General features: G+C 40.6%; 1 protein-coding gene and 1 long non-coding RNA gene across 3 annotated transcripts in view; both read left to right on the top strand.

Annotated features, from left to right (window-relative positions):
* The window catches only part of LTA4H (leukotriene A4 hydrolase), a 107,554-nt gene that overhangs the window by 4,696 nt on the left and 75,814 nt on the right, over window positions 1–27,044 (top strand). The window contains exons 4-19 of one of the 2 annotated variants that reach the window (XM_019545073.1): window positions 519–587; window positions 2,006–2,110; window positions 5,552–5,604; window positions 6,092–6,164; window positions 6,461–6,601; window positions 6,803–6,826; window positions 7,165–7,235; window positions 7,345–7,456; window positions 8,802–8,946; window positions 9,079–9,182; window positions 10,806–10,876; window positions 11,461–11,515; window positions 12,387–12,482; window positions 13,020–13,102; window positions 14,439–14,543; window positions 15,539–16,066. In XM_019545073.1, coding sequence (XP_019400618.1) covers window positions 519–587; window positions 2,006–2,110; window positions 5,552–5,604; window positions 6,092–6,164; window positions 6,461–6,601; window positions 6,803–6,826; window positions 7,165–7,235; window positions 7,345–7,456; window positions 8,802–8,946; window positions 9,079–9,182; window positions 10,806–10,876; window positions 11,461–11,515; window positions 12,387–12,482; window positions 13,020–13,102; window positions 14,439–14,543; window positions 15,539–15,659 — 1,428 coding nt within the window. In that variant the 3' untranslated portion in view covers window positions 15,660–16,066. Of the gene's footprint in view, window positions 1–518; window positions 588–2,005; window positions 2,111–5,551; window positions 5,605–6,091; window positions 6,165–6,460; window positions 6,602–6,802; window positions 6,827–7,164; window positions 7,236–7,344; window positions 7,457–8,801; window positions 8,947–9,078; window positions 9,183–10,805; window positions 10,877–11,460; window positions 11,516–12,386; window positions 12,483–13,019; window positions 13,103–14,438; window positions 14,544–15,538; window positions 16,067–27,044 lie in introns of those variants that run through there. The other variant, XM_019545074.1, reaches the window with a different exon arrangement.
* On the top strand, window positions 21,503–22,506 carry LOC109316771. The gene is made up of 3 exons (XR_002102917.1): window positions 21,503–21,580; window positions 21,699–21,757; window positions 22,486–22,506. It is a non-coding gene; the product is annotated as an uncharacterized LOC109316771 (long non-coding RNA).

Genomic DNA, 27,044 nt, shown 5'->3' with positions numbered 1-27,044 from the left:
TCTGGAACCAACTTCCAAGAGAAGTGGTGCAGGCTCCTACCCTGGGGGTTTTTAAGAGGAGGTTAGATGAACATCTTGCTGGGGTCGTTTGATCCCAGTATTCTTTCCTACCATGGCAGGGGGTCAGACTACATGATCTGCTCAGGTTCCTTCCGACCCTAGAAACTATGAAACTATAATCGTGTGTCAAAGGCCAAAGTTGAAGTGCTCTACAAATGAAGGCATTTATCAGAGGTTGTAAAATTTAACAGTTGCAAAAACTGCTGTTATCTCTCCAAACTGCTTTCATAATTCTGCTCTTGAAATCAATATCTTTTCCATATCATTACTTTCTGTAGCAAGTCTGGGGTTCTGAAAACAAGTGTAAGCCACCAAAAAGGGGAGCTGTGGGCTCATCTTTATTTATATTACTGCAGATGTTATAACACTCTTCCTTGGCATGTATGTGTGCTTTATCACAAAATCAGCACATAAAAATGCTGGTGATTTTTAATTTAGTGTGGTCATTTTTTTTCCAGGCTGCTCATTGCAGAGCTCTCCTTCCCTGCCAGGATACACCTTCTGTGAAAATGACATACTATGCAGAGGTAGAGGAACTCAAGTAATACATGTTGAATTAAAGAGTGCAACTACAATGGGGAAGTCTCTTGTAATTGGCAGGTTTTGTATGATCGAGATGTTGATGCTTTTCAGGCTACTCAGATAGTGGCTTGCTAAAGTAATTCTTCAGTCTGCGCTGCAATTAAGATGTAATGCTTTGGGCTTTTTACTTAACCTAATGGTTATCTTTAAGGTGTATAAACTAGGTAGCAGTAGTCTGTAAACACTCTCTGCAATTCTATTATTCAAACATTTCATATACAGAGACTGCAAAATATGGTCCATTCTAAGAACAAGGAATTACAGATTTTTCCTGCTACAGCTGAAAGCTGTTTGTTTCCTTTGTGGCATTTTTCTAACTTTTACGAGAATGAGATGTCTTTATTGACTTTCCCTCCATATATCATTATAGGCCTAGTAGAGATGGGACCCTCCTTTGTAGGGAGAGTCTCTTTGCTGAGGTACAGTGGAGGCACAGGCTCTTAAAGAATATGTATTAGCAGGTATCTTGTTTACAGTTGTGATACAGGGCATGGGACTGCTGCAGAAGCAGAAATCTCATTTCATATGTAATGTCAAAAATTGAGTCCTTGTGTTAAAAAATGTGGATAACTTTGTGTAAAATTGGAAACCAACTTGCATATTTCATATCTACATCAAATCATGGTATAAGCATCCCAAAAGTTGGCTTTTTAATGGATTTGGACTTTTAAATATAATTCTGTTCCATCCTTGTTTTGGGACTCTTAAAAGCCACTGAGTAAAACTGGTCATGCAGAAGTTTTCTCATGTTTTTTCTTTTCCTAAATGTGTTTTTGTGAGCCATGGTGCACAGTGTCGCTTTTCCATATGAAGTGTTCTGTCTTGAATCTGACTTCATATTTCTTAACTTTTATCAAGGCCTCAGGGGGGAGTTGCTCAGGCCTTGGAAAAATCACATTGTGAAACCACAAATATTAATACGGAGTAGAATTGACTTTTGAATCCTTGAGCGATGTTATATGGCTTTCAGTTGATTGTGTCCCTTAAATAATATACAAGGCTGGCTGGCTGTGGATAGAGTGGTCATTTTTTTTTTCTTTTTGAACCAGTAAACCTATGAGTACCTTGTGACAGTGAATTGAAAATCTGAAGGAAATAGATTTTTATCTCTTAAAAGCAACTCCTTTGCCTGACAAAGTATCTTCTTAGGGAGGTGAAGCATTAATTTCTTCCCATCTCATTTTCATTACAACCTGAATCTTAGGGCAAAATTAACAAAAAAATAAAATAAGTCTACCTGGGGTCCCTCCTTGTTTCCAGCATTCATTATTACATGAGGGTAGCCAGTTGTTAAGAAAAATAGCATCACTTGTTGTGCTAATTAACCTTTCCCATACTTGAATATTTCCTTTGACTTTGTTAGGTATCTGTTCCTAAAGAACTAGTGGCTCTTATGAGTGCTAAGCGTGATGGAGAGATGCCTGACCCAGAGGATGTCAATAGGAAGATATACCGTTTCAGTCAAAAGGTAAGAACAAAAGTCTAGTGGATAATCCAGTAAACTCAGTGAAAGTTAGTCGCTAACATGCTGCTGGACAGACAAAATAGAAAAAACAGTTCTTATTCTGGGATCTATGAAGAGTAATTTCTTATGCAGGATGTGAAGTAATTTTCCCCACCCTATTTGGCACTGGTACAGCCTTATGAGGACTACTGTGCCTGGTTTTAGGCACATATTTTAAGAAAGATGTATACAGACTAGAGAGAGGAGAGAAGGAAGGAGAGTAACAAGCATTGTATAAAGTTTAAAAAACACAATATGTAAAGGTGCTGTGAAGGAATTGGATTTGTTTTTTCTAGAAAAAAAATATGAAGAAGGAATGTAAGTTTTGCATTATTAAAAGCTGTTTTTAAAGATGATGATAAAGTTTTGTTCATGTCCTTTGGAGGAAGGGTAAGAAAACAGCTTAATTTGTAGCAAAAATGGCTTAGGATTTTCAAAACATATAGCCTACAAATTGTAAGGTTGATTTAAGCCAGTGGTCTCCAAACTTTTTATGGTGAAGATCACTTTTTGGAACTAAAGGGTACCCCAGGATCTACCGCATGCCTGCCCTGCCCAGCTACCCCCTGGCCCACCCTGCCCTGCACCATCCCCCTTTCCCCACGTGCCCCTCAACTGCAGAGTGTCCCAGACCTGGCTGGGCTGGGGCCTGATCCCACTTCTGTGCAGTAGCTGCGCTGAGCTGCACCCGTCCGGCAGCCAAAGGAATGTGGTGTCAGGCCCCAGCTCAGCCAGGTCTGAAAGTCTCCGTGGTCCAGGGGTGCGTGGGGGTGGGGCTTGGGATGAGGTGGCTGCTGCTGCAGGCTGCCCGCTGCAACCTGAGCACAGGTATGCGGGGGCACGTGCCTCGCCAAGTTGTTCCCAGTAGTGGGAAGCCCCCACACGCACCCCTGAATGACCAAATCTTCCCAGACCCAGCTGGGCTGGGGCTGCCCCCATGTGAGTCCCCACTGCTGAATGGAGCTGCACCCGCATGTGGCTGGCTTGCAATGGGGGTTGAGGCACAGAGCCCCCACCCCTCCTGCGCCCTTGGAGGAGCCCCCGGGGGTTCCAAACCTCCCACCACCTGCCCAGGCTGGGGCCTCACTTACCTTTCCCTGCTCCTGGCTGGGCCACATGGTCAGCCACTCACCACAGGGGCCTTCATCTGGCCCCCATCCCTTCCCTCCCCCACAGATTGACCATCTGCGCATGCCCAGCTGTCCCCCCCAGCTCAGGATCTACCAAAAGAGACTCTGGGATGTACCCGTAGATTGGGATCCCCAGCTTGGTGACCACTGTTTTAAGCCCTAGAACAGAACATGCATGCAGGGTATTGAATCTCCTTTGGAGGTTTACAAGAATGGGTGATAAACTTTTTTTGTTGGGCATGATATAAATATGTTTATCCTGAATCACTGCTGAACGGGTGGAGTAAGTGATCTCTTGATGTTCCTTCTGGCCCTACATTTCTGTGATTTTTGTTTTAAGAAGCCAGCAAGTAAAACTAGAGAGCTTAATTTTAATCAAAATAGCATGCTTTGGGGGAATAAACCTGTGCTACCCTTTGGGTTTAAGGGCATGTTCCAATGAAACTGTATCACTTAAAAATAAATTTGGTTAAAAACATATAACAGCAATAAAACAGCTAAGTCTGTCTTAGTGCAAAACAGGAATTCAATACTGAACACATACCAAAACACCTAGAGCTCTTGTATCCAGCAATGCTTAGGTGGCTTAAAAGGTACAGTTCTCTTCCAGGTTATGAATATGGGGCACATGAAAAAGGTCCCTCCTTCCCCCATCGTAAGAAACTGAAAGGGATGGCGTTCCTGCTTTTTGGAATAGTTAGAGGGAGGAGGAATATCATGGGGAGAACTAAGAGAGGAGAGGAGACTGGGAGGGTTGTGTTAGCATAATATTATGGAGGAGGCTGACTTTGTCCTATGAAGCTGAGAGCCTTATGAGATGGATGAGCTGCTTCATTTCACTGGAATGGGGTTGTACAAATGGGTTTTCAGTGTTTGCTAGAGGTGCTTATGGCAGCACTTTACTTCATGAGCTCTCCTGTGTCAGCTACTCCAAATTTCCTTTCAAAGCGACAGCTCTGTTATACCCTGAACTATGCAGTCCTGGACTTTGGCACATGTGAGGAACTGGTTATGAGGGTTGGCATTACTCAATGCCTGGGATAGTGAGCTGATTTATCTTAAACCCCTCCCTGTTAAATGCAAAATAGCAACAAAACCCCAACAGTTCTTGATTTAGCAATGGTTAAAGCCTCCAGTCTTCCTTGTAATAACAAGCATTGGTTGAATGTAGGTATGCCCTTTTATGTGTGATTCCAGGACAGCATCATTCTGGGCTTAATTCTTGTGTATTAGTCACCCTGTTGAACTGCAAAATCCTTGCATAAGCTGAGCAAAACATCACGGGGACTCTCCCAGATAGTCAGGTTCAACTTGCATTGCTTACGTCCATTATTAATTGTGTTAAGGGTGAAGGTACACATTACACTTAGACTAAAGGCACTTGAAATGCAAGTGTCCACCTGTTAAAGATTATTACCCCTTGTTAAGTGCCCTCTGAGCTTCTCAGGTATGCCACTTTAGGTGGGGGTTAACTCTGGGCTGTACTACTTAGCTCATGTTAGAATAACTTAGGTGTGTTTCACAGAGATAAAACAAGCAATTTGCAGTCTTCCAGGAGCCCAGGATGCATTATTCCCAGCCCCTCCCCTCCACCAGAGCTCAACAGCCCTCTAGTGGGAAGTGAGAGCTGCTCAGGGAAGAAATGGTATTAACCGTTAACTTGAGACTGCTCACAGAACACTCTAAATTTAACGTATGTTCTAAGTGAAACGTGTAACTTCACTGTGAGTGAGGACAGGAAAACTCAGTCTGGTGCTTTTGTACTCATCAAAGCCCTAGGTTCCTCTTATTGTTTGAGCTGTAACCGGAGATGAGATGATCTACAACTTGGCTTTTCATAAACCCACTATTACCTCTTGCATTATTGAGCTTGGTATACAGATGTCTGTTGTCCCAGTTGGGTCCCCTGAAGTCCTGATTCAAAAACAAATGGAACCAGACAATGTACAGGGAACCGTGGGAGTGGATATGTGGCTCTTTTAACATATGTCAGAGGTTCCCAGATTTGCTGCTGTTTTTATAGCATATGGGGAAATGGTTGCAATATAAAATGAATATGGATTCTGCTATCCCTAAAACTCAGTTGTATAGAGAGCTTTATAATATCACCAATAGCGGCCATATCCGGCAGCAAAACCACAGCCTATGAGTTAATGCAAAGGGAATTGGAAAGTTGTGAAGAAATTGTATGTATAATTATGCTCATGTAATGTCTTCCTTTGATTACCTAGATGATTTATAGTTTTGATGATTTACAACTTTTTATTTCTTTTAGGTTCCAATACCCAGCTACTTGATCGCTTTAGTTGTTGGGGCTTTGGAAAGCAGGTGAGTAGATATGGTATCTATTATAAAAAGATCTAGGAAACTTCAGTCTTGACATTATTTGGACTCATTCAGTTTTTTAAAAAACCTCTTGGACAAATGGTTAGTGAAATACTATCAAGATTCTCCTAATAATTATTTGGTGTACTGCTGAATGGATTAGTCATTCCAGGTAGATTAAAATGTCTTGAGTCTAGCCACAGCGTAAGACAATGCTAATAAACTTCCACCTTTCTGTAAGGGGAAAAAAGTAACATGTGAACAAGTGATGTGGCTGGAATTGACTTCTGCCTCTGTCTTGTTTTGGAGACTAGAGAATTCAAGTCTGTAACTTCATACTTGTTACTTAAGCAAATCATTCTTCTTCTCCCCTTACTCTGCATTCTCACATATACAGTGACAAGTGAACATGAGGGAAGCTGAGTTTCCCAAGATTGTCCTCACAGAAACATTGGATATCACCATCTAACTGAATTCTGTATTTCAACAGGAAAATTGGTCCAAGGACATTGGTGTGGGCTGAAAAGGAGCTGGTGGATAAATCTGCTTATGAATTTACTGAGGTCAGTAACATAGATTTTGCTAATTGTCCTGCTGTTTTATATGGTATTGAAATAACAGTCCATTTTTTCCATTTTGTAAGTCTTTTTTTATTTAATCCCTTATCCTCTTAATGGAATGCAAAGCAACTGCCAAACTTACTACAGAAGTGATATAGTGCAATCATGCAGTAGTTGGTGTGTGAAGCTATCTAAGATGTCCTTGAGAGCCTTGTGTGTGGATTAATAGCTTATAGTTTTTATTTACTATTTGTAATTAGAGAAGCCTCACTAGAAACCAATGTGAACTTGTATTTCAGACTGAAGACATGTTGAAAATAGCAGAGGATTTGGTAGGGCCTTATGTGTGGGAGCAGTATGACTTGCTAGTTTTACCACCTTCTTTTCCTTATGGTGGCATGGAGAACCCTTGTCTTACTTTCGTGACTCCAACTCTATTGGTAAGTCTGACATATATTGTTTCAGTACTTATTCCAGTATTAATCCAGAAATTCATAGGTCTTGGATATCTTCTGAAAGACCCATAAGATGTTCTTGACTTTTATCAGAGGCAGAGATCTGAATGTGAAATATGTCTCTAGTGTATGAATTTTGAGTTGAACTTGATAGCAAATACATTCTAAATTGTCTTTCTGTTTTAGGCAGGGGACAAATCTCTATCAAATGTAAGTATATCATGGTATGTTACTTCAAGTTACATTTTACATAGCAGTATTCAAAATACTCTTTCTGGTATTTTGATCAATGTTCCCCCTCATTTTGTGTGTAAAGTTATAGAATGGGAAAAACTGCAGGATCATTCAGGGAATTCCAGGCAGCATAGAAAAAAGAAACAACAGGGAAGCCCCTTCTTGTTTCCCACATTTGTGTAGACAAGTACATTTGAAAATATTCGTTAGTTAAATGAATCACATTATGATTTGTTTTTTCTGTGGGGATTTTACTGTGCACACTCCTCAGGGAAGTCTGTGATCTACTTTTGATACAGTTATTTGCATTTCAGGTTATTGCTCATGAAATCTCCCATAGCTGGACAGGAAACCTGGTGACAAACAAAACTTGGGATCATTTTTGGTAGGTATAATGCTGCGGTTTTTTTAATGGCTATAATGTCACCTATAAAAAAATCAAGGAAGTGCTTTTTGGCGTTGCACACACACTAATATTCTGGATAAATTCTTAGGCTAAATGAGGGACACACTGTGTACTTGGAACGTAGGATTGGTGGACGGCTGTTTGGTGAACAGTTCAGGCATTTCCAAGCTCTGGGCGGTTGGAGAGAACTGCAAAATACGGTAAATCATTTCTGTCGTATCTTCATGGTTAAGCAGAGTTGTCACTGAAGTTGAGTTGTTTAACACGTGTCCCTAAATTATGAGTGCCCTTAAACCCTCCCCATTTGTGGATGAGTATCTCTGTTCTGTTGGAACAATGCGTAGGACCCATGGGGATCCACCCGCATGCCCATTTCTTCCCAACCCCCATTTATTTCCAGTCACTTGCTTGCCACGCCTTTGTTTATGATGGGGAAGGATTCTTGAAGGTCAGTAGTCACTTCACGAGGTAGATTGCTCTGTCTGTCCTGACCAGCCACTGCTGGAGCCATTTTGTCTTCTCACAGTACTTCCACTTTAAGGGGATATTCCCGTAGACTTCTGAGGTACTTGTTGGGGTCTCATCTATCACAGCCTCATCCCCTTCTTCCTCTCTGGTCACACGATTTGCCTGGGCCTGCTGTTCAAGACCTCAGTCTCTGGGCTTCAGCCTTGCCCTGACAGCAGTCCCCCTTTTTGGCGGTGGTCCACCTGCACCTTGAGAGCCTCTGCCCCTCTGCCTTAGGGCCAAGACCCTTGGTGCTTACCACAAGGGGAGCACACTAAAACACCTCTGTCCATGGGCACTTCCATCTCTATATCCACAAGTTGCTTCTCTGGTAGATCTAACCAAAGTATAAGCACCAGACTCGCAGCTGTAAAACAAAATTCTTCCAACCCTGGGTTAATACTCCGCTGCAGGCTAGCAGTTCCCCTTGGCTGTCTCTTTGCAGCTTTTGGGCACTACCAGTGATTTTCCTGGTAGAAAACAAATGTCTGCACATGGCCTTGGTGTAGCATGACTTGACTTTTCAAACATAAATGTTTGATTAAGCTTAATGGTTCATTTGGATGGAACAGAGAGCCTTCTTTTTGGAAAGTGTAAGTAAGCTTTATTTGCAGTTCCAGGATGACAAGTTGGGTCTTGAGAGTCTGAGGCTGTGGACTAACATTCCTTCCCTTTTAACTTTTGAAGGGGTTGAAAGTGGTAGCTTTTGGCTGGGAACAGCATTACGGTGGGTAAGATGTGTTCTGCATGCTCCTATAGCCATACAAGTGAGCTAAATCACTGTAACTTTAACCGTAAATGAAACAGGGTTAATCTGTAGAAGCATGCAGATGTAACGTTTGCATCCTAATAGTTTAAATCAGGATCATTTGATGCCATATAATTGTTAACTATGTCAGTTCCCTGAAGTAAGTCGAGTATGAAAAATGGAGCGGAGAGCTCCAAAGCGCTGTGGGTTTCGTCTTGGATAGAAGATTGCAAGTCACTGTTGGTTTTGAAGTGTCTCTTGGTGAACACTTGTTTATAATATTGTTACAGATAAATACCCTTGGAGAGAAAAACCCTTTCACTAACCTGGTCCTTGATCTGAATGAAGTAGATACTGATGTTGCATATTCTTCTGTTCCATATGAGAAAGGCTTTGCTTTGCTCTTTTACCTTGAACAACTTCTTGGAGGACCAGGTGGGTATTTATTCTATTTTAGTAGGGTAGGCGTGTTAGAGCTGTGATGATCCAGGGAATATTTTAAACACATTTTATTTTGTTTTCAAATGCTAGTTTTGTTCATGGAAACTTTTTTTCCCCCACCATTAGATGTCTTCATTGGCTTCTTGAAGGCCTATATACAGCAATTTGCCTATAAGAGCATTGTAACTGAGGATTGGAAGAACTTCTTGTATTCCTACTTCAAGGATAAGGTTGGATAATACTTAAGACTGATTTCATCTGCAGCTATGTGAAGCGGAAGGAATACATGGCATAGTAAAGGAAACTGAGGATGGGATACTGCATGTAGTCAGAGTAAAATACTGATATAAAAGAGTCCAGATACTTTGCAGGGTTAGGTTCGCCTGCCCATTGCAAAGTAACTGGGGACTTGTACAGAAATGTAACAAAAAGCTGCACAAAATCATGGCTGTGCTCCAGCTGAGTGGAGAAGCAAAGTAAATAAAAAGCTGCAGCAGATATGTCATCAGTGTGTACTTACTTCACAGTGGGCACATCTACACATGCAACTAATGCTCACAAATAAACTCCAGAGCTTATTGCTCCTGAGTTTTTTGCTCCCGGGCACTCTGTTTTAACATTGAGCTCTGAAGTTTATTTGTGCACTGCATGTGGAGCCTAATTGGAGCAGCCCAGACTGGCAGGAGACCCGGAGGGGATGGGAGAGGGGTGGGGCAGGTCAGCATAAAAATGATCCAGGTTCTATTGTGTATAGAATAACTCCCTTCCTAAAGAGGTGTCTCCTCACTTATTGGCTAAATCCAGTTTTCACATTCCTATACCAAATGGCACTTCTGTAGTTGTGTAATAGCTATTTTGGCACTGACATATGCTTTGGATTCTGTTTTTACCTGTAGTGGAATAGGATTGCCTTGCATACGTACCTACAGGAAGTGAAGAGGAGGGTGCTGTCATCTTTTAGCTCGGTAACCTAGATATGAACTTGTTTCTTGCTTCCTGGCAGAACACTTCTAACAACCAGGCCATGGACTAGATATTACCTTGAACATTCTCCAGCTCACATCTTGAAGCTTGCATTTGATATTCATTGGATAAGACGGATAAACAGTACTGGAATAGTTTCTGCCCCACTGAGGCGTGAGCTAGAGCGCCAGACCCGTGCCTTCTCTGTAGTGTGCATCCTGCTGAGCCACCCTCTGGCTGCCAGTAGGAGAAAAGCCAGGGCTCCAGCTGAGAGCCTGTGGCCTGGTAGTTAGAGCACTTTGCTGGGAAGTAAGAGATGCAAATTCAAAACCCATCTAGGAGAGATCTGGAGGCAGGGTGGTGCTAGAACCTGGTCCTCCTGCTCCCAGGGAGTGCCCTAGCCACTAAATTATTTGGCTAAAACGTAAGAGGGCTGCTAACATCATACCATGTAACTAGTTTTTTCTGGAACTACAGATTTGGGACTTGTGATATGCATGTGCCTGGATCATTTTGTTCCCTTGGCCTACCTATGCAGCCATAGTGTAGCCTACTGAGCATATTCTGAAAGGCAAAGGCAGCTATATGCACTTAAGACATTCTTTGCATGAGGCCTAAAATTTATGTAGCCATGTAAATGCATGAAGTTGGAACAGAATTTAACCTTTCTGTACCTCTTCATATCCAGTATAGAGAATATAAAATGATTTAGTGTATGATCTCATTTTTTCAAGAGATGCTATTGTTTACAAGCAAGCTATGTAGGTATTACTCCCTGATCAAATTGGTATTACAGACCATAACTAAAAATCAAAACTAATTTTCATACTGCAAGCTGTTTTGTCTAAAGATTAGACAAAGAACTGAGGAAGGGTCTGCATTGCTTTTAGGTGGACATTCTTGATAAAGTTGACTGGAATGCATGGATGAACACCCCTGGCATGCCATCAGTGAAACCAAAGTAAGGATGGTTCTTTTGTTTCCTCTTTCACTCTCCAATTCTTACCTTCTTCCCAAAAAGCTATTAAATATTCTAAAAACATGTACCAAAGCCGTCTGTAAATATTTCAGGAAAACCTTTATCAGAAAAAATAGTTCCGAAAGTCTTGCATGTATGAAAAAAATTCTGATAACTTTTTGGGTGAAGAACCTATCTAGCTTTGAAAATTGCTATAGGACATTGAAAAATGTCAAAGGTTTTCCCCCCCTCCAACACCCTTTAGAAAATTCTGCAAGAATTTTCCAAATGACTATATGTTTGTTTATTCTGAAGCTCTTGATCAGCCTTGGGACAGAAGTGTATGGGCAGTATCAATGTTCAAAACATTTGTGATTTCTGTCATGAAGAAGGGAGTTATTGTGAAGAATTAGAGCATGGAAATGCATTTCCATGGTGGCAGATGTTTTGTAAATTGTATTGTGATACCAGCTGGCTTATAATGTATGTGTGTATAACCAATTTTTTATTATTTGTACAACAGCGTCTGAAAAATGCACAGGAGTTCTTCGCCTGAAATATTATTCTTTTTTTTCATCTTTTATCAGATATGATATGACACTATCAAATGCTTGTGTTGCCTTGAGCCAAAAATGGATTAAAGTGAGTTGTTAAGGACCCCTGCATCTTAAATCTAGATAAACCTTTTTTTAAAAAAAAAAAAAAATACCCCCATTACTTGATAGAATACATGCATGGCAGTGGGATCAGGATTTCTGCATCGGTTCAAAAGCTAAATTTTCACACAGGGTTCTCTGGAATTGCTGCAGCTTTTTGAGCATGGAAAAGTGTATTGCATTTGTAAACTGTGAACTTGGTTGCATATATTGTGTATCAATATGCACATGGGAAAATCCTCTCTCAAACATCCCTGTGAGTTTGAGTTTTTAAAAATTGACTTTTGAGAGAAAAATGCCCAAGTAATGGCAATATCCACTATATCCAAGTAGCAGTGCTGTTCCTTCTTTATCATGTGGGCATTCTACTATAAAATGAAGTAAAGAAAATATCAAGTGATCAGTGATATGTTGTGATTTGCTTTTAGTTTTGCCAGAAAGGGCACAAAATCAGTAATGAATTTTGTGTGATATTCTTATTTTTGTCAGTGTCGTGGTTTGTTCATACTGTATACTTTTTTTTCCTCAGCGAAAATCTTTAATAAGAGAAAAATGTTCAATACAATTGCTGGACTTGGATTTTTACCTGCTTTTCATGAGCTTCTAAAGTCTCCTGTTAAAGATACTTAGAAAACAAAGTGGTGAAAACTAAACACTAGCCTACGGGCCTGATCCCACAGCTTCTCTTCTTAGGATTCATTGTTTTTTCTGTCATCCTAGAGTTTTATATTTTGTAAAGCAACTTTTTTAAATGAAATGGTTTAAAATTTAAAACGCGTATGCCCCAAAAGCAAAAGTAGACAAACTTTTTTTGCCCCTTTTCTTCCAAATAAATTTCCCTGATTTTGCTTGCTTAGGCCACAGAAAGCGATTTGAGATCCTTCAGTTCAGCAGACGTGAAAGAACTGTCCTCCCATCAGTTGATTGAGTTCCTGGCACTGCTCCTTCTGGAGGTAAGGGCAGGTTTGGATCAAGTCTCATTCTGACCAGGTGAAATACAATACAGGCATGTATTGTAGAGTCCACAAGTGACTAGGTTTCACCACGCTTGAGACTTGTTAAAAATAAATTTCCATCCCTAGCATGGGGACCTCCAATCTGCAACTGGCTTTTTTTGCCTCTGGTAAACAGCACTAGTAGTGTTTAGGGAAGCAAACTTGACAGAAGCAAAATTAGAAACGTGATTGGATTTCTCTCCAATTAGCCTTTGTATCCCATGAATCGCCTTAAAATACAACTGAACCAAAATGCTCTTTGTTCAGGGCCCTTTGCTGGATCAGTTCTAACATTGCATAAGTTCCATGTTCCTTGCCCCTTATTTATTTGTGCTTCATGGAATGCATGAAGCAAATGTAAGTTTTGGTCGTTAATAAAACCTTCTGGTTTAAAAGTCTCTCTGAGTTAAAGTTGTCTTTCTGGGTCTTGCTTTCTCTTATGAAACATGAATTAAAACCTACCTCGCTTTTTCTAACCTTCCAATTGTTTTTTAGGCACCTCTTCCAGTGTCACATGTAAAGAGAATGCAGGAAGTTTACAACTTTAATGCTGTAAACAATTCTGAAATAAGATTCAGGTCAGTTGATTAGTTATAACCTGGAAATTCCTTCATGAAAAGTGTTTGAGGCGGGGTTGGGGGGAAGAACAGTGCTTCCTAAATTCATTATTCATTTCATACAGAATTTGAGGGCATTGATTAATGTATCTTTTTAAAAGAGGAGGGACAGCTGGTGCTCGGGAGTGCACATCATGAGCTAACCATTACTTCTGCGTGATCCTGTAATGAAAATGGGATTAAAGTTGACTTTGAAACAGGGTTAAAGTTGTAGTGGTTCTGCTGCACTCTTGTCACTAGGGGATCATGCAGATGTAACTATTAACCGTTGGACCATAAACATTTATATCCTTAGCCTTTGATGCCCATGCAGTTATTACCTGCCTAGACCGTTAGAAATTATCAATGAGTAGCACCTCTTAGGTCACTACTGAATCCATTCCCCTGCTACTGAGTGTCTTGCAACACTAGGTGTTTTACCCCAATTGTTTGTAAATGTCCAGTTGTGTGAGTTCTCCCAAAAAAGCTCCCAATCTTTCAAATGACAGAAATGTTAATGGTGAATGAGTGGGGGTGTTAGTTTGTGTACAGCCTCTTTTCCTCTCCTTAATTCTAGTTTGGCAATATTAGTATCACCCGAAATTACTCTTTTACATTTATGCTGCCTTACGACTTGTTTCATTGGAATTCTAACTGCCTGTTTATTTTCAAGAGTGTTGTAATTTATCTTTTAAAGTAGCTTTTTGCTACTAAACATCACTGTTTGTGGTACAGTGGCAAAGTATTTTAACAATCATACCTTTATGTTTAATTTGTGTATTCTGCAATCCTTTTGCAACTTGCAATTGATACAGACTGTAGAATTTTAAGACAGAATGTAGTTACCAATTCCTGTATCAATATTGATTTTTTTCCCCTTGACTTCACTTATATAGCAAAGTAGATGAGCTTGCCAGCATTCTTTGATGCGGTTTTCTGTCTGAAATGCAGTATGCTACATAATGAGACTCTAATCCTGACTAGTAGCATCAGGGTACTATTGTAATACCAATAAATACATCATTGCAAAAGTAATAATCCCCCAAGTTGATATGGGACAGCTTGGAGGTAATCATAACCGAACTATAGAAAAAAAGTTCAATTTCATTATAAGCATAAAGGATGTATTGGAAATGTTAGGTCTTTGTTCACATGATGGTATAAGGAGCACTATACTGGTTGGTGTTTAGGTCTTCATTCAGGTGATGGTGTAAGAAGCACGGCATTGGTTGGTATTAGCAAAGAATGCATACATTTGAAATAACTTGCAAATTAAAAGAAAAGAGAAATATACATCTAAGTATATATGTTTTTTCAGATGGTTACGCCTTTGTATCCAAGCCAAATGGGAAGAAGCCATTCCTTTGGCTTTAAAAATGGCTACAGAACAAGGCCGGATGAAATTTACTCGACCGTTGTTCAGGTAAGACTGATTTTCAGAACTTGCAAATGTATACTTCATGGTGAACACATCAATATCTGAGTATGTTATGCATCCTTCTAAAGGAGGTGATTTTAGTCTACAATTTTCTGTGTACTTTATATATGAATATCTCTACTGGCTTTCCACTGTGTAATCTAAGCCTCCTTGGTTCTATTAAAATTTGTATACCATATTTACTTTCATACCATACACACTTTTACTGCCAAAAAATAGCCTTCCAAAATGGGGTGCATGTCTTAAGCAGCGAAGTTGATGTTTTGCCCAGTGGCATTTCCATTCAGGCAGACCGGGGAGAATCAATTGAGTTCATGGCTTATTCAAATCTACTTGATTCCTGCTAATTTACTCTTTGCTTAGTAGGTGTTAATAAGCCCTCTCCTTTTTTAGGATATTGATGTTTCATTAATCAAGCTAGACTTTCTTAGCTTAGTTTAGCTATTCCTGGTCTATCTTCTCCTATTTCATAGCCGTGCAGACTGTTTTTAGCTTTTTTCAAAGCTGGACACCAAGGACTTGTATCTGTCCTTGGTGTCCAGTCTTCAGCAACAGCTACAGTTTTAAATTTTGGCTGATTGGCCAAAAGCTGCTGACAATTCAGCTGTGAAAGGTTTAAAACTAGCTTTTCCTTGAGCAGGTAAGGGAGGGGTAAGTAGGCTGAAGATGGCCACGAACAGCAGGGACAGAGCCTAGTAACTCTGGAAAAATCTTCCTTTTTTCCCCCTTCATTTTGCTTTTCCCAAAACAAGGTTAATGACTTATTTGATGTGGGGGTGGTATGCCTGCAAAATATGATGGGTGCATGGAGGGGATGGTGCGCATATAAAATATGCATGCATATACATCTCATGTAGAAATTAAATTTATTCAAATATACCTCTGAATATTAAGATTTCAGTGAAAGAATACAGTTTTCTCATGGACATACAGATGCAATCAGCTTCATGGTCATGCTTGTCTAACAATATTTCTTTCAGAGACCTCTACAACTTTGATAAGTCCCAAGATCAAGCCATCAGCACATTTCAACAGCATAGAGCCTTCATGCACCCAGTGACTTCAATGCTGGTGGGCAAAGATTTGAAAGTGGATCAGTGACCAACTTCTTTAAAAGGCTGTGGCACACTACTTAAACAAAACTAACACTGCAGACTGCCTTTCCTGTATGTCTGATCATCTATCTAATGTGTTCTGCTGTAGGAAAAAAATTGGCTTCAATGTATTGAGAAGCTGAAGTTAGAAAACTTCAGTCTTGTACCTGAAATGAAACTGGAAAACTGGTAAATATGTGGACAAGAGCTGAATGCTTTATTTCTAGCAAAATTTTACATGTTTTAAGAAAATTATGGCTTTTTTGATATGCCAGTTACATTTGTCGATCATGTTGGTTTTTGCACAATGTGGATTAAGTGAGTATACTGTGTGGACAGACTCTCACACAGTTGAAGTCCCCAAGATCTTTACATACTTGGGGGAAAAAAATAAATCACTTTATCAGCAAACTAGTTGTGCTGGGTCTTGATTTTTAACTAGTGTCAAAAATGCTTCCCTTCTTCCACAAAGGGAGAATAGTTCCAGTTCTCAGCAGTTCCATCACTATAGCTATTTCAACTTAGTTTTCACCGTTGTTTTTCTCCTATAGCAGTGGAGCTGGGCTGACAAGGAGCTCTACCTTTTTCAGGTCATGTTTGGATTGAAAAGTTCACACCTATTTGAGAAGTGGCAAAGGAGCCTGGACTATTGCATAACACGTTGTTAGTAGCCAGCAGTGACTTTGGGTATCCAACTTGAGACATCTGCTAAGGGGTCTGAGTTTCTCATTAGTGCTGAGCACCAGCCCTCGGAAAATCAGAGTTCTTTTATCCTTTCAAGTTGGGCACCCGTAAGTGAGGTGAAAATCCCTAGCGGTGTGTGAAATCTCAGCTGCTACAGCAATAGCAAACTTAAATGCTGTTGTTGTAAAAGGCCTACGTGCCTGTCCATTGCAACTCACTATGTTCAGGGATTTTTAAAACCTTTCAACAGCAAATAGTTTGGGGGTAAAACTCAGCATACGTTTCTGTCCCAAAGTGAGATTGTTTTATCATACATTTTGAAGTTGTAGCACTTAAAAAGTGTAGAGATTGGGTTTCCTATTGGTTTGTTAGTGACAAGGAGTCTTATTCCAAGGGAGGTAGACCAGATGGATTGCCTTCAGAAATTAACTTTCTAGAAAACATGATGCTCACTGATCTTGGGGTTTTGTTTCATTTTTTTTTTTAATTAAAACCGTCTAATCGTTCCTAGTACTTCCATGTGCATGTATGTGAAAGTGTGCCTACAGTGTGGTGGCCAACAGCTCAGTCTTGCCACTACAGCAATAAGCTCCACTGATACAAGCATCTGAAATGAGGTGGTGAGGATACTCTGGAGGGTTGCCTCAGGACCCTGTTTTAATGGCCAAGGTTTCACCATGGGTGCACATATAGCTACTAAATAAGCCTTTGCTGAAGAGTGGGGGGATGCCTTGTGGGAGATATGAAAGCTAAGGAGGAGTAAGATGGTAGCATAGAAGGTCTATCAAAGGAAGATGGTTATGCTTTCAACAATACATGGCCAATTTAAAGATGAGTGGGGTTGTCATTTGGTTTCATTTTCCCCAAGAGGATTCAGCGCTCAAAAATATGAAAAGTACTTCCATGCTGTGTGTGTATGTACATGTGTACATATACAAACTATAACTATAATACTGTCTCCAAAGTTTGATTAAGATCAGCTACAGTGGTCTATTGGCTCATTCTTGCCTTGTCTGAGGGTTAAAAAAAATGCTCCATGCTACAAACCCTGTGATAGGGAGCTGGGTAGGTAGTGCCTTCAAGAACTGAAGCTCCATCCCAGCTTTGTTCAGGCAAGTGCGTGATGCCCATATGTTCTGTTTTTGGACTGAGATTTCCAGTGATTTTATCAAAGCCATGTAGTATTTGAATGAGTTCCAGTTTTTTAAAGGATACCCTTAGGGTGAGCCCTTTAACATGATTAAAATAAGAATGTGTCATTTTTATTTTCTTCTCCCCATAATTTGCAGATGCTGTGACCTATCTGATGCTTTTCCATTCCATATAGAGCTGGGCTTTCACCTTAATTCTTGGCTTCTTGTGTTTTTGTGGGACTAAGGTACTTTAAAAATCAAAACTGTAATAGATTTATTCGACAAAATGAACTTCAGTTGTTTTTTTCCTAAACCACGGCTGTTTTTTGGAACTGCCAAACAACTCCCAGTTTGACCTGGAAGAGAAGAACTTGTGTCTTTGTTTTCAAGAGATGATGAATGGTAGCTCTAACAAAAAATGGATTTCTGTTTTCTTCTTAGCATCTTGTCTGCCTTACATATCTGAGAAAGGAACAGTTGGAGCCAGTGGAGACTTAGCTCCACTTTCTCATCTTGCCCTGGGGTTAATAGGAGAAGGAAAGGTGTGGTCCCCAAAGAGTGGCTGGGCTGATGCTATCTAACTAAGATCTATATTGGTGATTGGTACACTTCACCTGTTTCCTTCCATTGGCTTTGGTTAAATAATGGGTATTGCGGGAGGATAGGGGTGAATTTCAGATCAAATCCACACTATATTCAAACATTTAAAACCTTGTGTATTTTATGCATTTCTGACTTATGATTGATGTATTATTTCTACGATGCACATTGACTTTTAGGGCTGCTGCCAACATTAGCTTGCTGTACAGGACAAATAATCTGGAGAAAGGTAAAACATAGTAACAAAATATTCAGATCCATGCATCATGGATATGCCACCCTGTGTCATGTTAATGTCTTCAGATAATGATCTCATGATATGCAGGAGAGCTGTGATGCAACATGGTACAGGTGCTAGGACCTGGATAGAAAGATCAGATGTAATGTTACATTAGCCAATCTTCTGAAGCTAATGAATCTTGCTTCCTGAAAAAATCAGCAGTGTCCCACCACACCTGAGATGATCCCTCAACAAAGGATTATTAGTGTGGTTTCCAAGTAAGTAAAGACACCAAGGTGTTCTCCAGACCTGAGGAGAGAGGTGTTGCTAAGACTTCTTCCAAGATTATAATGGTGTTAAGTAGATTCATTTCAGTAAATACATGACTTAAACATACATTGTTTCCAGTGGATTAATTTGGGTTGAAAGAAATACTTCCAGAATTATATAGCCCATTCAGCTGCATAATGAATTTTTTTTTAAAAAATTGTATTTCATCCATGCCCGGAAAGATCAGTGCTTTGATACATCCATAAATATCCCCAAAGATGGGAATTTCTTAATGTTTTTAAGTTCTTTACTGATTATTTTTCTTTACTAACAATTTCTGTTCTTTACTGGCAAGTATTTTTATGGCTTCATCAATAGTTGAAGCAGAGCAGGGCATTGACCCCAAATCTGCTGATTCCCTATCCAGTAAATTAACTCTAGACTGTCCTTTCTTACTTCAGTGTCCTGGCTGCTTCTGCGTCTTTTGTGAGAAGGTGTGCAAGTCCTTCTTATGTTGTTGCTTCTTTTCTTCTCCCAGTCTTTCACGGGTTTTGTTCTTTCAGTTGAGGGGCTTTGGATAGGATTCTGATTGCGTTTAAAGCAAGGCTGTTCCCTAATTTTCTCTGAGAGTGTTTTTTCAGGATGTGGGATAACACCATTACTCCTTCATGGGCTTGAACAGCACACTTTCCAAAGCACTTCCAGACTTTTCTGACGGGAATGAGAGTATTGGACTAGACTGTACATCAGGGGTGGGCAAAATGTGGCCCGCGGCCAGATGCAGGCTGCCAGGCCATTCTGTCCGGCCCATGGGGCCCCTAAAAAATTCAGAAAATTAATATTTATCTGCCCCTGGTTGCCTGTCATGAGGCCCTCGATGGCTTGCCAAAATTCAGTAAGTGGCCCTCAGCCCGAAATAATTGCCCACCCCTGCTTAACTTTGACCAGTATCTTAAATGTCTATATACCAAAAATTCCCCTTTCCCTTTGTTGTGCAGTATTGTAATCTGTTCATTAACAAAGGCAAGCCGAAGGTTGAACTGTTTTGCTGAGTGCATGCAATCAAATACTTGAAATGCATATGTTAAATCTTTAATAAACTACTTTACAGGTGTTGGAAGCCCATAGTCTGAAGCCAATTACCTTGAAACCAAAGGAGATAAGAAAAAAATGTACTGCTGCCACCTGGTGATAACCCAACCTACCTAATCACTTGTTGCTTCATGTTTATGATGCCTGTATTTTAAAAATGAGTTGAAGTAATGATTATTTTAAATCAGGTTTTAGAAAGGAATTACATATTGGACATGGGGACACATACCAGAGACCTGTTTCTGAGAGAAAAGCTATATCCAGCCTATATATTAAGGTTGCAGTGTTGGAACTCTGTTCTTTTATCAATAGTAAATGCCATTCATCCACACAAACCTGGTGAAGAATGCTTTGCATTCAGAAGCTTGTCCAGCTTTATCCCTACCATGCAGTTTGTCCAGTAAAAGATATCACCCAAAATATTCTTTTTGCTCACACCATTTCTGAACTATCACAGCTGCAGTATCGCTTCATCCACATGCACATTTTCCATTGTCAATGATTCCTGGGATAGTCATCAATGGAAGTTACTTTAACTCTCACTGATACAGACTGACTCTAGTCAGGAGCTAAAGTGGTATAATATTAGTATGTTCACATCCCATTTTCATAGCTACTAGAAAGCAGTGCAAACCATCCTCTCACTGTTTTTCCATACAGCACCAGACTGCAGAACTGACCTATCTGGTCACTCTTTTAAGTTTCACTGCTCTGAAGTCATCTCAGCCATCTATTACGAGAAATATAGGGTTTTTAGATGGATTTACGCTGCTGTAAATATATATATATATATGTTTAAATTTCAGATGATCTATTATGGGGACCAGAAGACATTTTGATTTGGTAGCTGACAAAAAGAAACATATTTGTGACTTGAAAAACACATATTAAAGACGTTCATGTGCACTAGCCAGCATTTCCACAGTACAGATATTTACTGGCACGAACATATGAATCTGTTTACTAAATAAAACCCACACTGATAAAATCTTACTAGGCATCTAAGCGTAAATCTTTGTATGCATATGTGATACTCTTGCTCTAAGAGTAGAGTATAGTCATTGTGTAAAGCTCACAGTACCTGCAGCAGGAGTTCTAATCTAATGTCCACTAAAGTTAGTGGGAGGTCTACCCTGAGCTTCCTAGGTCTAGTGATTTATTCATACCTATTTTTTTTTTAATTTCTATAGTTGAATATATATGTATATAATTCAACAGAAAAATTTACTATGACTTAGGGGAAAAAATATAAAGCAGTGCAATACCTCAAAAAAGTTCAAGCATATATGTAGTGACTAAGAAGTTAAAAGCACACCTTTGCCTTGAAGCAGGGATGCTATATCACCATAATTTTTATAGTTAAAAAGGTATTTCTACTGGTCCTCCAATAACATAAATATTTATGGCAACTGCTATGCAATGTAGTCGTCATAGGAGCCATTTTCATTCCTATAGTGTTTTTGCTACGATTTTTTTTTCTCTGATTATGGATGGATAGTTGCCAAAGATTTCTCCTGTAGTCATGGTATACACTGAATTTAGACTGCTGTCTAAATAAAAGGCTGCTGTCTTTTTGAAGGGTCTGGCTCTTATCAATGGAACACAGATGATCACTTCTCTGGGATGTGAAGCATTTGAAAGAGCCAGTGCTATTGCTAGACAAGCTGACATAGTGGCTGCACTTACACTTGAGGTCCTGAAGGGTACAACTAAAGCCTTTGATACTGGTTGGTACTGAATTTTTAATGTACTATATTTACTGAATGTTCATTTGCTCCTGTTGGCAGCAGTTAGTGAAGAGAAGGCTAGAGAGTAAAGATAATTTTTGTTCTAATATTCATTCAGTGCATCCACATCGGGGGCAGATGGAGGTAGCTTTCCAATTTAGATTGTTCTTGGATTCGGATCACTATCCTTCAGAAATAGCAGGTGATTAACCTTTCCTTCCTGCCTAGCAAGACAACTGTTTGATGTATACGGCAGTCTGAGGACTTTCAGTGATCCAGGTTATTTTTTAATTCAAGAACTCTTTTTTTGTTTTTTGCAGAGAGTCACAGATTTTGTGACAGAATCCAGGATGCATATACATTGCGCTGTTGTCCTCAGGTAAAAAGTTGTTTTCCCTTCCCTCATGCAAGGATAAGTCAATGATGCTGAAATCCCAATTCCAGTTGAATATCAATTATGTGTTGGCCATCTTCTTTAAAATAATGCAACGCATTATCTTACGGTTCTCTCCAACACTTATAGATCTTGTGCTGTGTCCATGTTCAGGATTGAATTCAATATGGGATGAGCTCTATCTGGCACTATTAAAACAAAAACTCTTCAGACAGTCAGTCATGGGGATCAGAAGGCATTTTGTTTTGGTAGTTTAGAAAAAAGTAATAAGTTTACAACTTAAAAAGCATAGTTTTATGTGTTTAAGCATTAAATTTTTGTCTGTGTAAGGAGCTAAACAATGCTAAGATTTCTAAGAAAAGGGGTTTTCTAAGATTAACTCCTTAAGAACATTTACTGCACTGTAGTCTATTGGCTAAACTTTAATTACCATTTATTTTCACCAAGATGATGTTGTTATAGCTAAGGAGAAAGCTAATGCCCACTGGTGAAGCAGATACATTTGTATCATCATCATAATCATATTAAGTCAGCTCTGAAGACTACAGTATGTCAAGCATCCCCAAGTTTTCATGAAAATTTAAATCCTTATCGGTGTAGAGGGACAGAGTCTGAGCACCATAAAGCATGGGTGTGCTCCTAAACCATAGAGTTACTGAAGGTCAGCATCCTGAAGATGAGTCTACGTAGAAATGACCTCTTCTTTCTTTTAGGTCCATGGTGTGTTGAATGATGTAATAGCTTTTGTAAAGGACGTAATCACAACTGAAATTAATAGGTCAACAGACTAACCTATATCCTTCTGTTTAGTTTTGGTTTTTTGTTGTTGTTCTTTTTTTAAATTGAATATTATGTGGTTATTTTTTCCTCTTCTAAATAACCATGATCTAACGAGGCATAAAGTTCACTGTAGACCTTCCAGTCTAATGGGCTGCCAAGATTGCCAACAGCCCACATATCTGGTAAAATATGGTGGCTGTTAACTACAAATCACTTAGTCAGTGGGACTACCAATGATTTGAAGCAGAAGCATCACACTCATCTGGCCCCATGGGTCCATGGGCCCAATGAGTGCCATGGGGCTGGTCCACGGGCTGGATCAGGCCCATGGACCCCATGCCTGAATGCCCGATCCAGTGCAGGGTGGATCTGGGATGCCAGTCCAAGCAAGTGCCATGGGTAGCACAGCCTGGGACCCAGCCTGAGCAAATGCCATGAGCAATGCAGCCCAGGACCAGCCCCAGCCAGCACTATGGGTTAGGGTGGACCCAGGAAGGGCACAATGGTACGGTTTCACCCATCATTTAAGACTAACTGCCTGGCAATGGCAGCAGTGATGAAGACCACTGAGGTCCTGGCTCACTATAATACGCCTGATTCCTTCTAAGCTCTCCATTCCACAGGTGTTAACAACCCTCTCTTCCTCTTAATGGTCTTGAGTGGTTCCACTAATCAAGCTAGTCTTTGTTCTGCAATTCTGCTGTCTGCTGCTCCCTCTAAAATAGCTCCTGTTTCACAGCCTTGCTTTTAACTCTAGCTAAAAACATTAACTTAGGTGTGAAAATGCTAATTGAGACAAACATTAACTTAGGTGTGGAAATAACTTTCAGGGAAGAACTGGATGCACTGTCAAGATGGTCAGGAATGCTGTGTTTTGTTTTATGTATTTGGAAAAGAGATGCCTATTTAATTTTAATGACTACAGGACTAATGAAACTGCATCTTTTTATTATTTAATGTCTAGTTTGTTGTATATTTATGGATAATATATGATATAGCAAATGAATGCACATTCCAGTAGTGTTATATTTGTTTTTACTTGGTTCTTAACTAAATAATGTAGCCCAAGGCCAGTAGGCTACTAGTAGAATTTCTAATTTCTTTTTAATTGGAGAAGAATATGTAATGTGGTATATGTGATGATGCACTGCACTACCTGCATCCCCCTTTTCAAAATCCTATATCTGCTCATGACCAGGGATGAACCATGCCCAACAAGTGATGTGAGCAATGCAACCTGGAACCTAGCCCCAGGGAGTACAAGTGGCAGAGCCCAGGACCCAATGCTGTCCAGGACATCCAGGACATACAGGCAGCACAGTCCAGGACCCAGTCTCAGCCAAGTGCTGCACACAGCATGGGGCTAGCTGGCACAGGATGTCGGTTATCAGGGCAGCACTAGGAGCAGGATTATCTTACTGGTCATATATTTAACACCCCCATTTTAAAGCTAAGCATGTGTTTAGGTTTTTCAGAGATCAAATACCTGCACAGTTGTATCAGATATGTGAATGGTTGGAAACTTGGCAGCCCATTGGACTTAAAGGTTGTCTCTATGTCTATAAAACCTGTATTCTAGAATGCAGTTTGGGTGCTGCAAAGGGAGAACCAAGAAATGTTCCCAATTTTGTATCCAGCTTGAAGGCCATTTTGAGAATTCTCAGCCTATACCTCATGATGAACAAAGGTCAAGTCAATTTTTCAGGACAAAGATCAGGAATAAAAAAGGTTTCTTTGTGTTATATGATAGATGGTAAGTGCTACCATTTCCTCACTATATAAAATTTAATTTGCACTGACATTGCAATTCACAGTTACACTAGAAGCTATGCTTCAGTTTGTCTTTGCATTGCATATAACCTTTACCTCTTGACAGCCTTTAAATATGTAAAAGGTTAGTGCAAAGAGGATGGCTACAAACAGCTCTCTGTGTCCGCTGGAAATAAGACAAGAAGTATGTGCTTAATTTGCAAAAAGGAAGCCTTAGGTGAGATGTCAGGAAAAACTTTCTACCGGTAAGTATTGTTAGGAACTGGAATAAGTAATTTATGGACATTTTGAAGAGCAGCTTAGACCAGGGATGCTCAACCTTTTTCCCTGACAAACCAGACTGTGGGTGGGATGGTAGTTCCAATCAAGCACCCAGGGCTGGCACAGGAGCCACTGTTTGGCCATGCAAAGGGGTGGAGGCAGCCCAGGCTAAAACTGATGCTGCAGGGGTGGAGGGGGCTTCACACAGCTGCATGGCAGAGGGGCATGGCCTGGCACCATCCCAGCCCCGTGAGGGAAAAGGAGGCATGGTGTGGTCCAGCCACATGGGGAAAGGGGGCGTGACCTCATCTCCTGGGTGTGTGGAGAGGGGTGTGGCCCAGCCCTGTAGGGGGAAGGGGTTGTGGCCTGGCTTCAACTGGGCACATGGGGTTTGGGAGTTTGGCAGGGGGGGAGGGTGGCCATATTAATGGCTACTGCTCCCTTGCCACCAAATTTCCTGACCTGTAGGGAGCCCTGCAGGCCAGATGCAGTGGCCTGTGGGCCGGAGGTTGAGCACATCTGGGTTAGACAAGCATTGGTCAGTAATTGTTTAGATACTGTGGATCCTTCTTTGCCTCCGGGCAAAGAAGTGGACTCAGTCACTCTCAAGGCCTATTCCTGTCCCATTTTCTATGATCCTGTCTCACCCATTTTATAAAATATTCTTTTAAGCAGTAGGGCTGTGCAAAATTTCGACAGCCGTTTCATTTGGACACTTTCAACTCATTTCGAGGTCAAAACATCAAAATAGAAATTAAACAAAGGCCGTCGAAATAGCCTCAAAACAAAATGAGGCTATCAAAATGTTTTGGACAGCCCTATTAAGCAGTATCTATAAAATGAAAAAGTTGGGCTCTGGTTTTGAGTTTGGGTTTTTTTTAGCATTTTCTAGAAAGTGAATGTTCAGATGTAATACACTGTATATACGTGTGAGTATAAAAAAGCACCTTTTCTTCCTCCATTCAAGTAGGGTATTCATATTATTCAGAGATACGTAGTACTTATGCAATGCTTTATTCATGTTTGCACCTTAACTTAGCTTTAAAAATGGTTTTTGCTGACAGGGGAGAGACCATTTCTGGAGGAAATTTTCATGGTGAATACCCCACAAAGGTAATTAAGCATTTGATTGAATATTATTTTCAGATTTGTTTTTTAAATAGTTGATTAAATACAGCAAGCTTCTCTCTTAAGCTCTGGACTACCTGGCGATCGGTGTTCATGAACTAGCTGCAGTTAGTGAAAGGAGAATTGAAAGACTCTGCAACCCCTCAGTTGGTGAGCTGCCTGCCTTTCTCGTCACTGAAGGGGGTCTGAACTCTGGTTTCATGATCGCACACTGCACAGCTGCAGCCCTGGGTGAGTTCATTAAAGGCTTAAACAGTATTGACAAGGGGGCAAATTAGAAAGTTCAACTTACCTTGGAACTGAGTTAGTGAAGATGTCCCTATGAAGCAGGGGGCAGATCCTTTGTGGGCTTGACGTGTATGGCCTTTGGGCTGTATCCATCTTGGGGAGGTGGGTCATCAGGTGTGCATGGTTTCTCTGTAGCCAGCGGACTTGTATCAGGATCTGCCCCATAGGGTTTCTCACTGTTTCTCCGAGAGCTGTTGTACTGTCATGGCCAGCACTCACAGAGTTTCTGCTCCTTACCTGCCACCCAGTTTTTGCTTTTTGGATTGTTGTTTGGCACACAAATCAGCAGCAGAGTGGTGATGTCAGCTCCTACATGCTGACCATGCTGACACAGTAGTTCTGGCAGCTATGTCAAGAATCCCTGTGGGCTGTATTTGGAGGTAGGTTATCCGGATCTGATGCGCCAACTCATTTAAGTTTGGCACCCATGCTTTAAAGTAGGAGTGTCAAAGATACAGGCTGCATCCAGCCTGTAGTGCTGTATCATCTGGCCTCTGGTGCTGATTGTGAGTCTTGGACTGAACCCACATGCTGTATGTAACATACGTCAGACTGGCCATATGAATGCATGCAAGGCTGGGTCCAGGACGTAACTTACACATGGCACCCATACCAACCCAGAAATCTTCTCAGAGAAATGGCTCTCAGCTCTTACAAATAATGCGTCCTTCCCCTTACCTCCAGATATCCAAATGTTCTGAAGTTCTTGCACCCACATTTGCCTGCCACCGGCCTAGCTGGGAATTCTAATCACAACCTTCACATCAACTTAACTTGCAGGGCCACAGCATTGGAGGGGGTGGAGCAGAGGAAGCATCCAACTGCTCCAAGCAGCTGAACTCCTGCTGCTGTTCCCACCCCTTTGCTCTCTTTCTCTGAGGTTGCTTGAAGTGCTGCTTTCTGCAGCTGTCATGATTGGCTCCTCTACCCCAGAAGGCGGGCAAGAGGAGCAGGCAGCAAATCAAGTAGGGATTTTCAGAAGTTTGCAGGAGGCCAACATGTTTTATGCCATCATGAGATTGGCTTCAGTCCCAGTCAGAATTCC

The sequence above is a fragment of the Crocodylus porosus genome, unplaced genomic scaffold (genome assembly GCF_001723895.1).
Source record: "Crocodylus porosus isolate Cpor-Errol unplaced genomic scaffold, CroPor_comp1, whole genome shotgun sequence".
Taxonomy (NCBI): domain Eukaryota; kingdom Metazoa; phylum Chordata; order Crocodylia; family Crocodylidae; genus Crocodylus; species Crocodylus porosus.
This window is presented reverse-complemented; position numbering and strand designations above follow the sequence as displayed.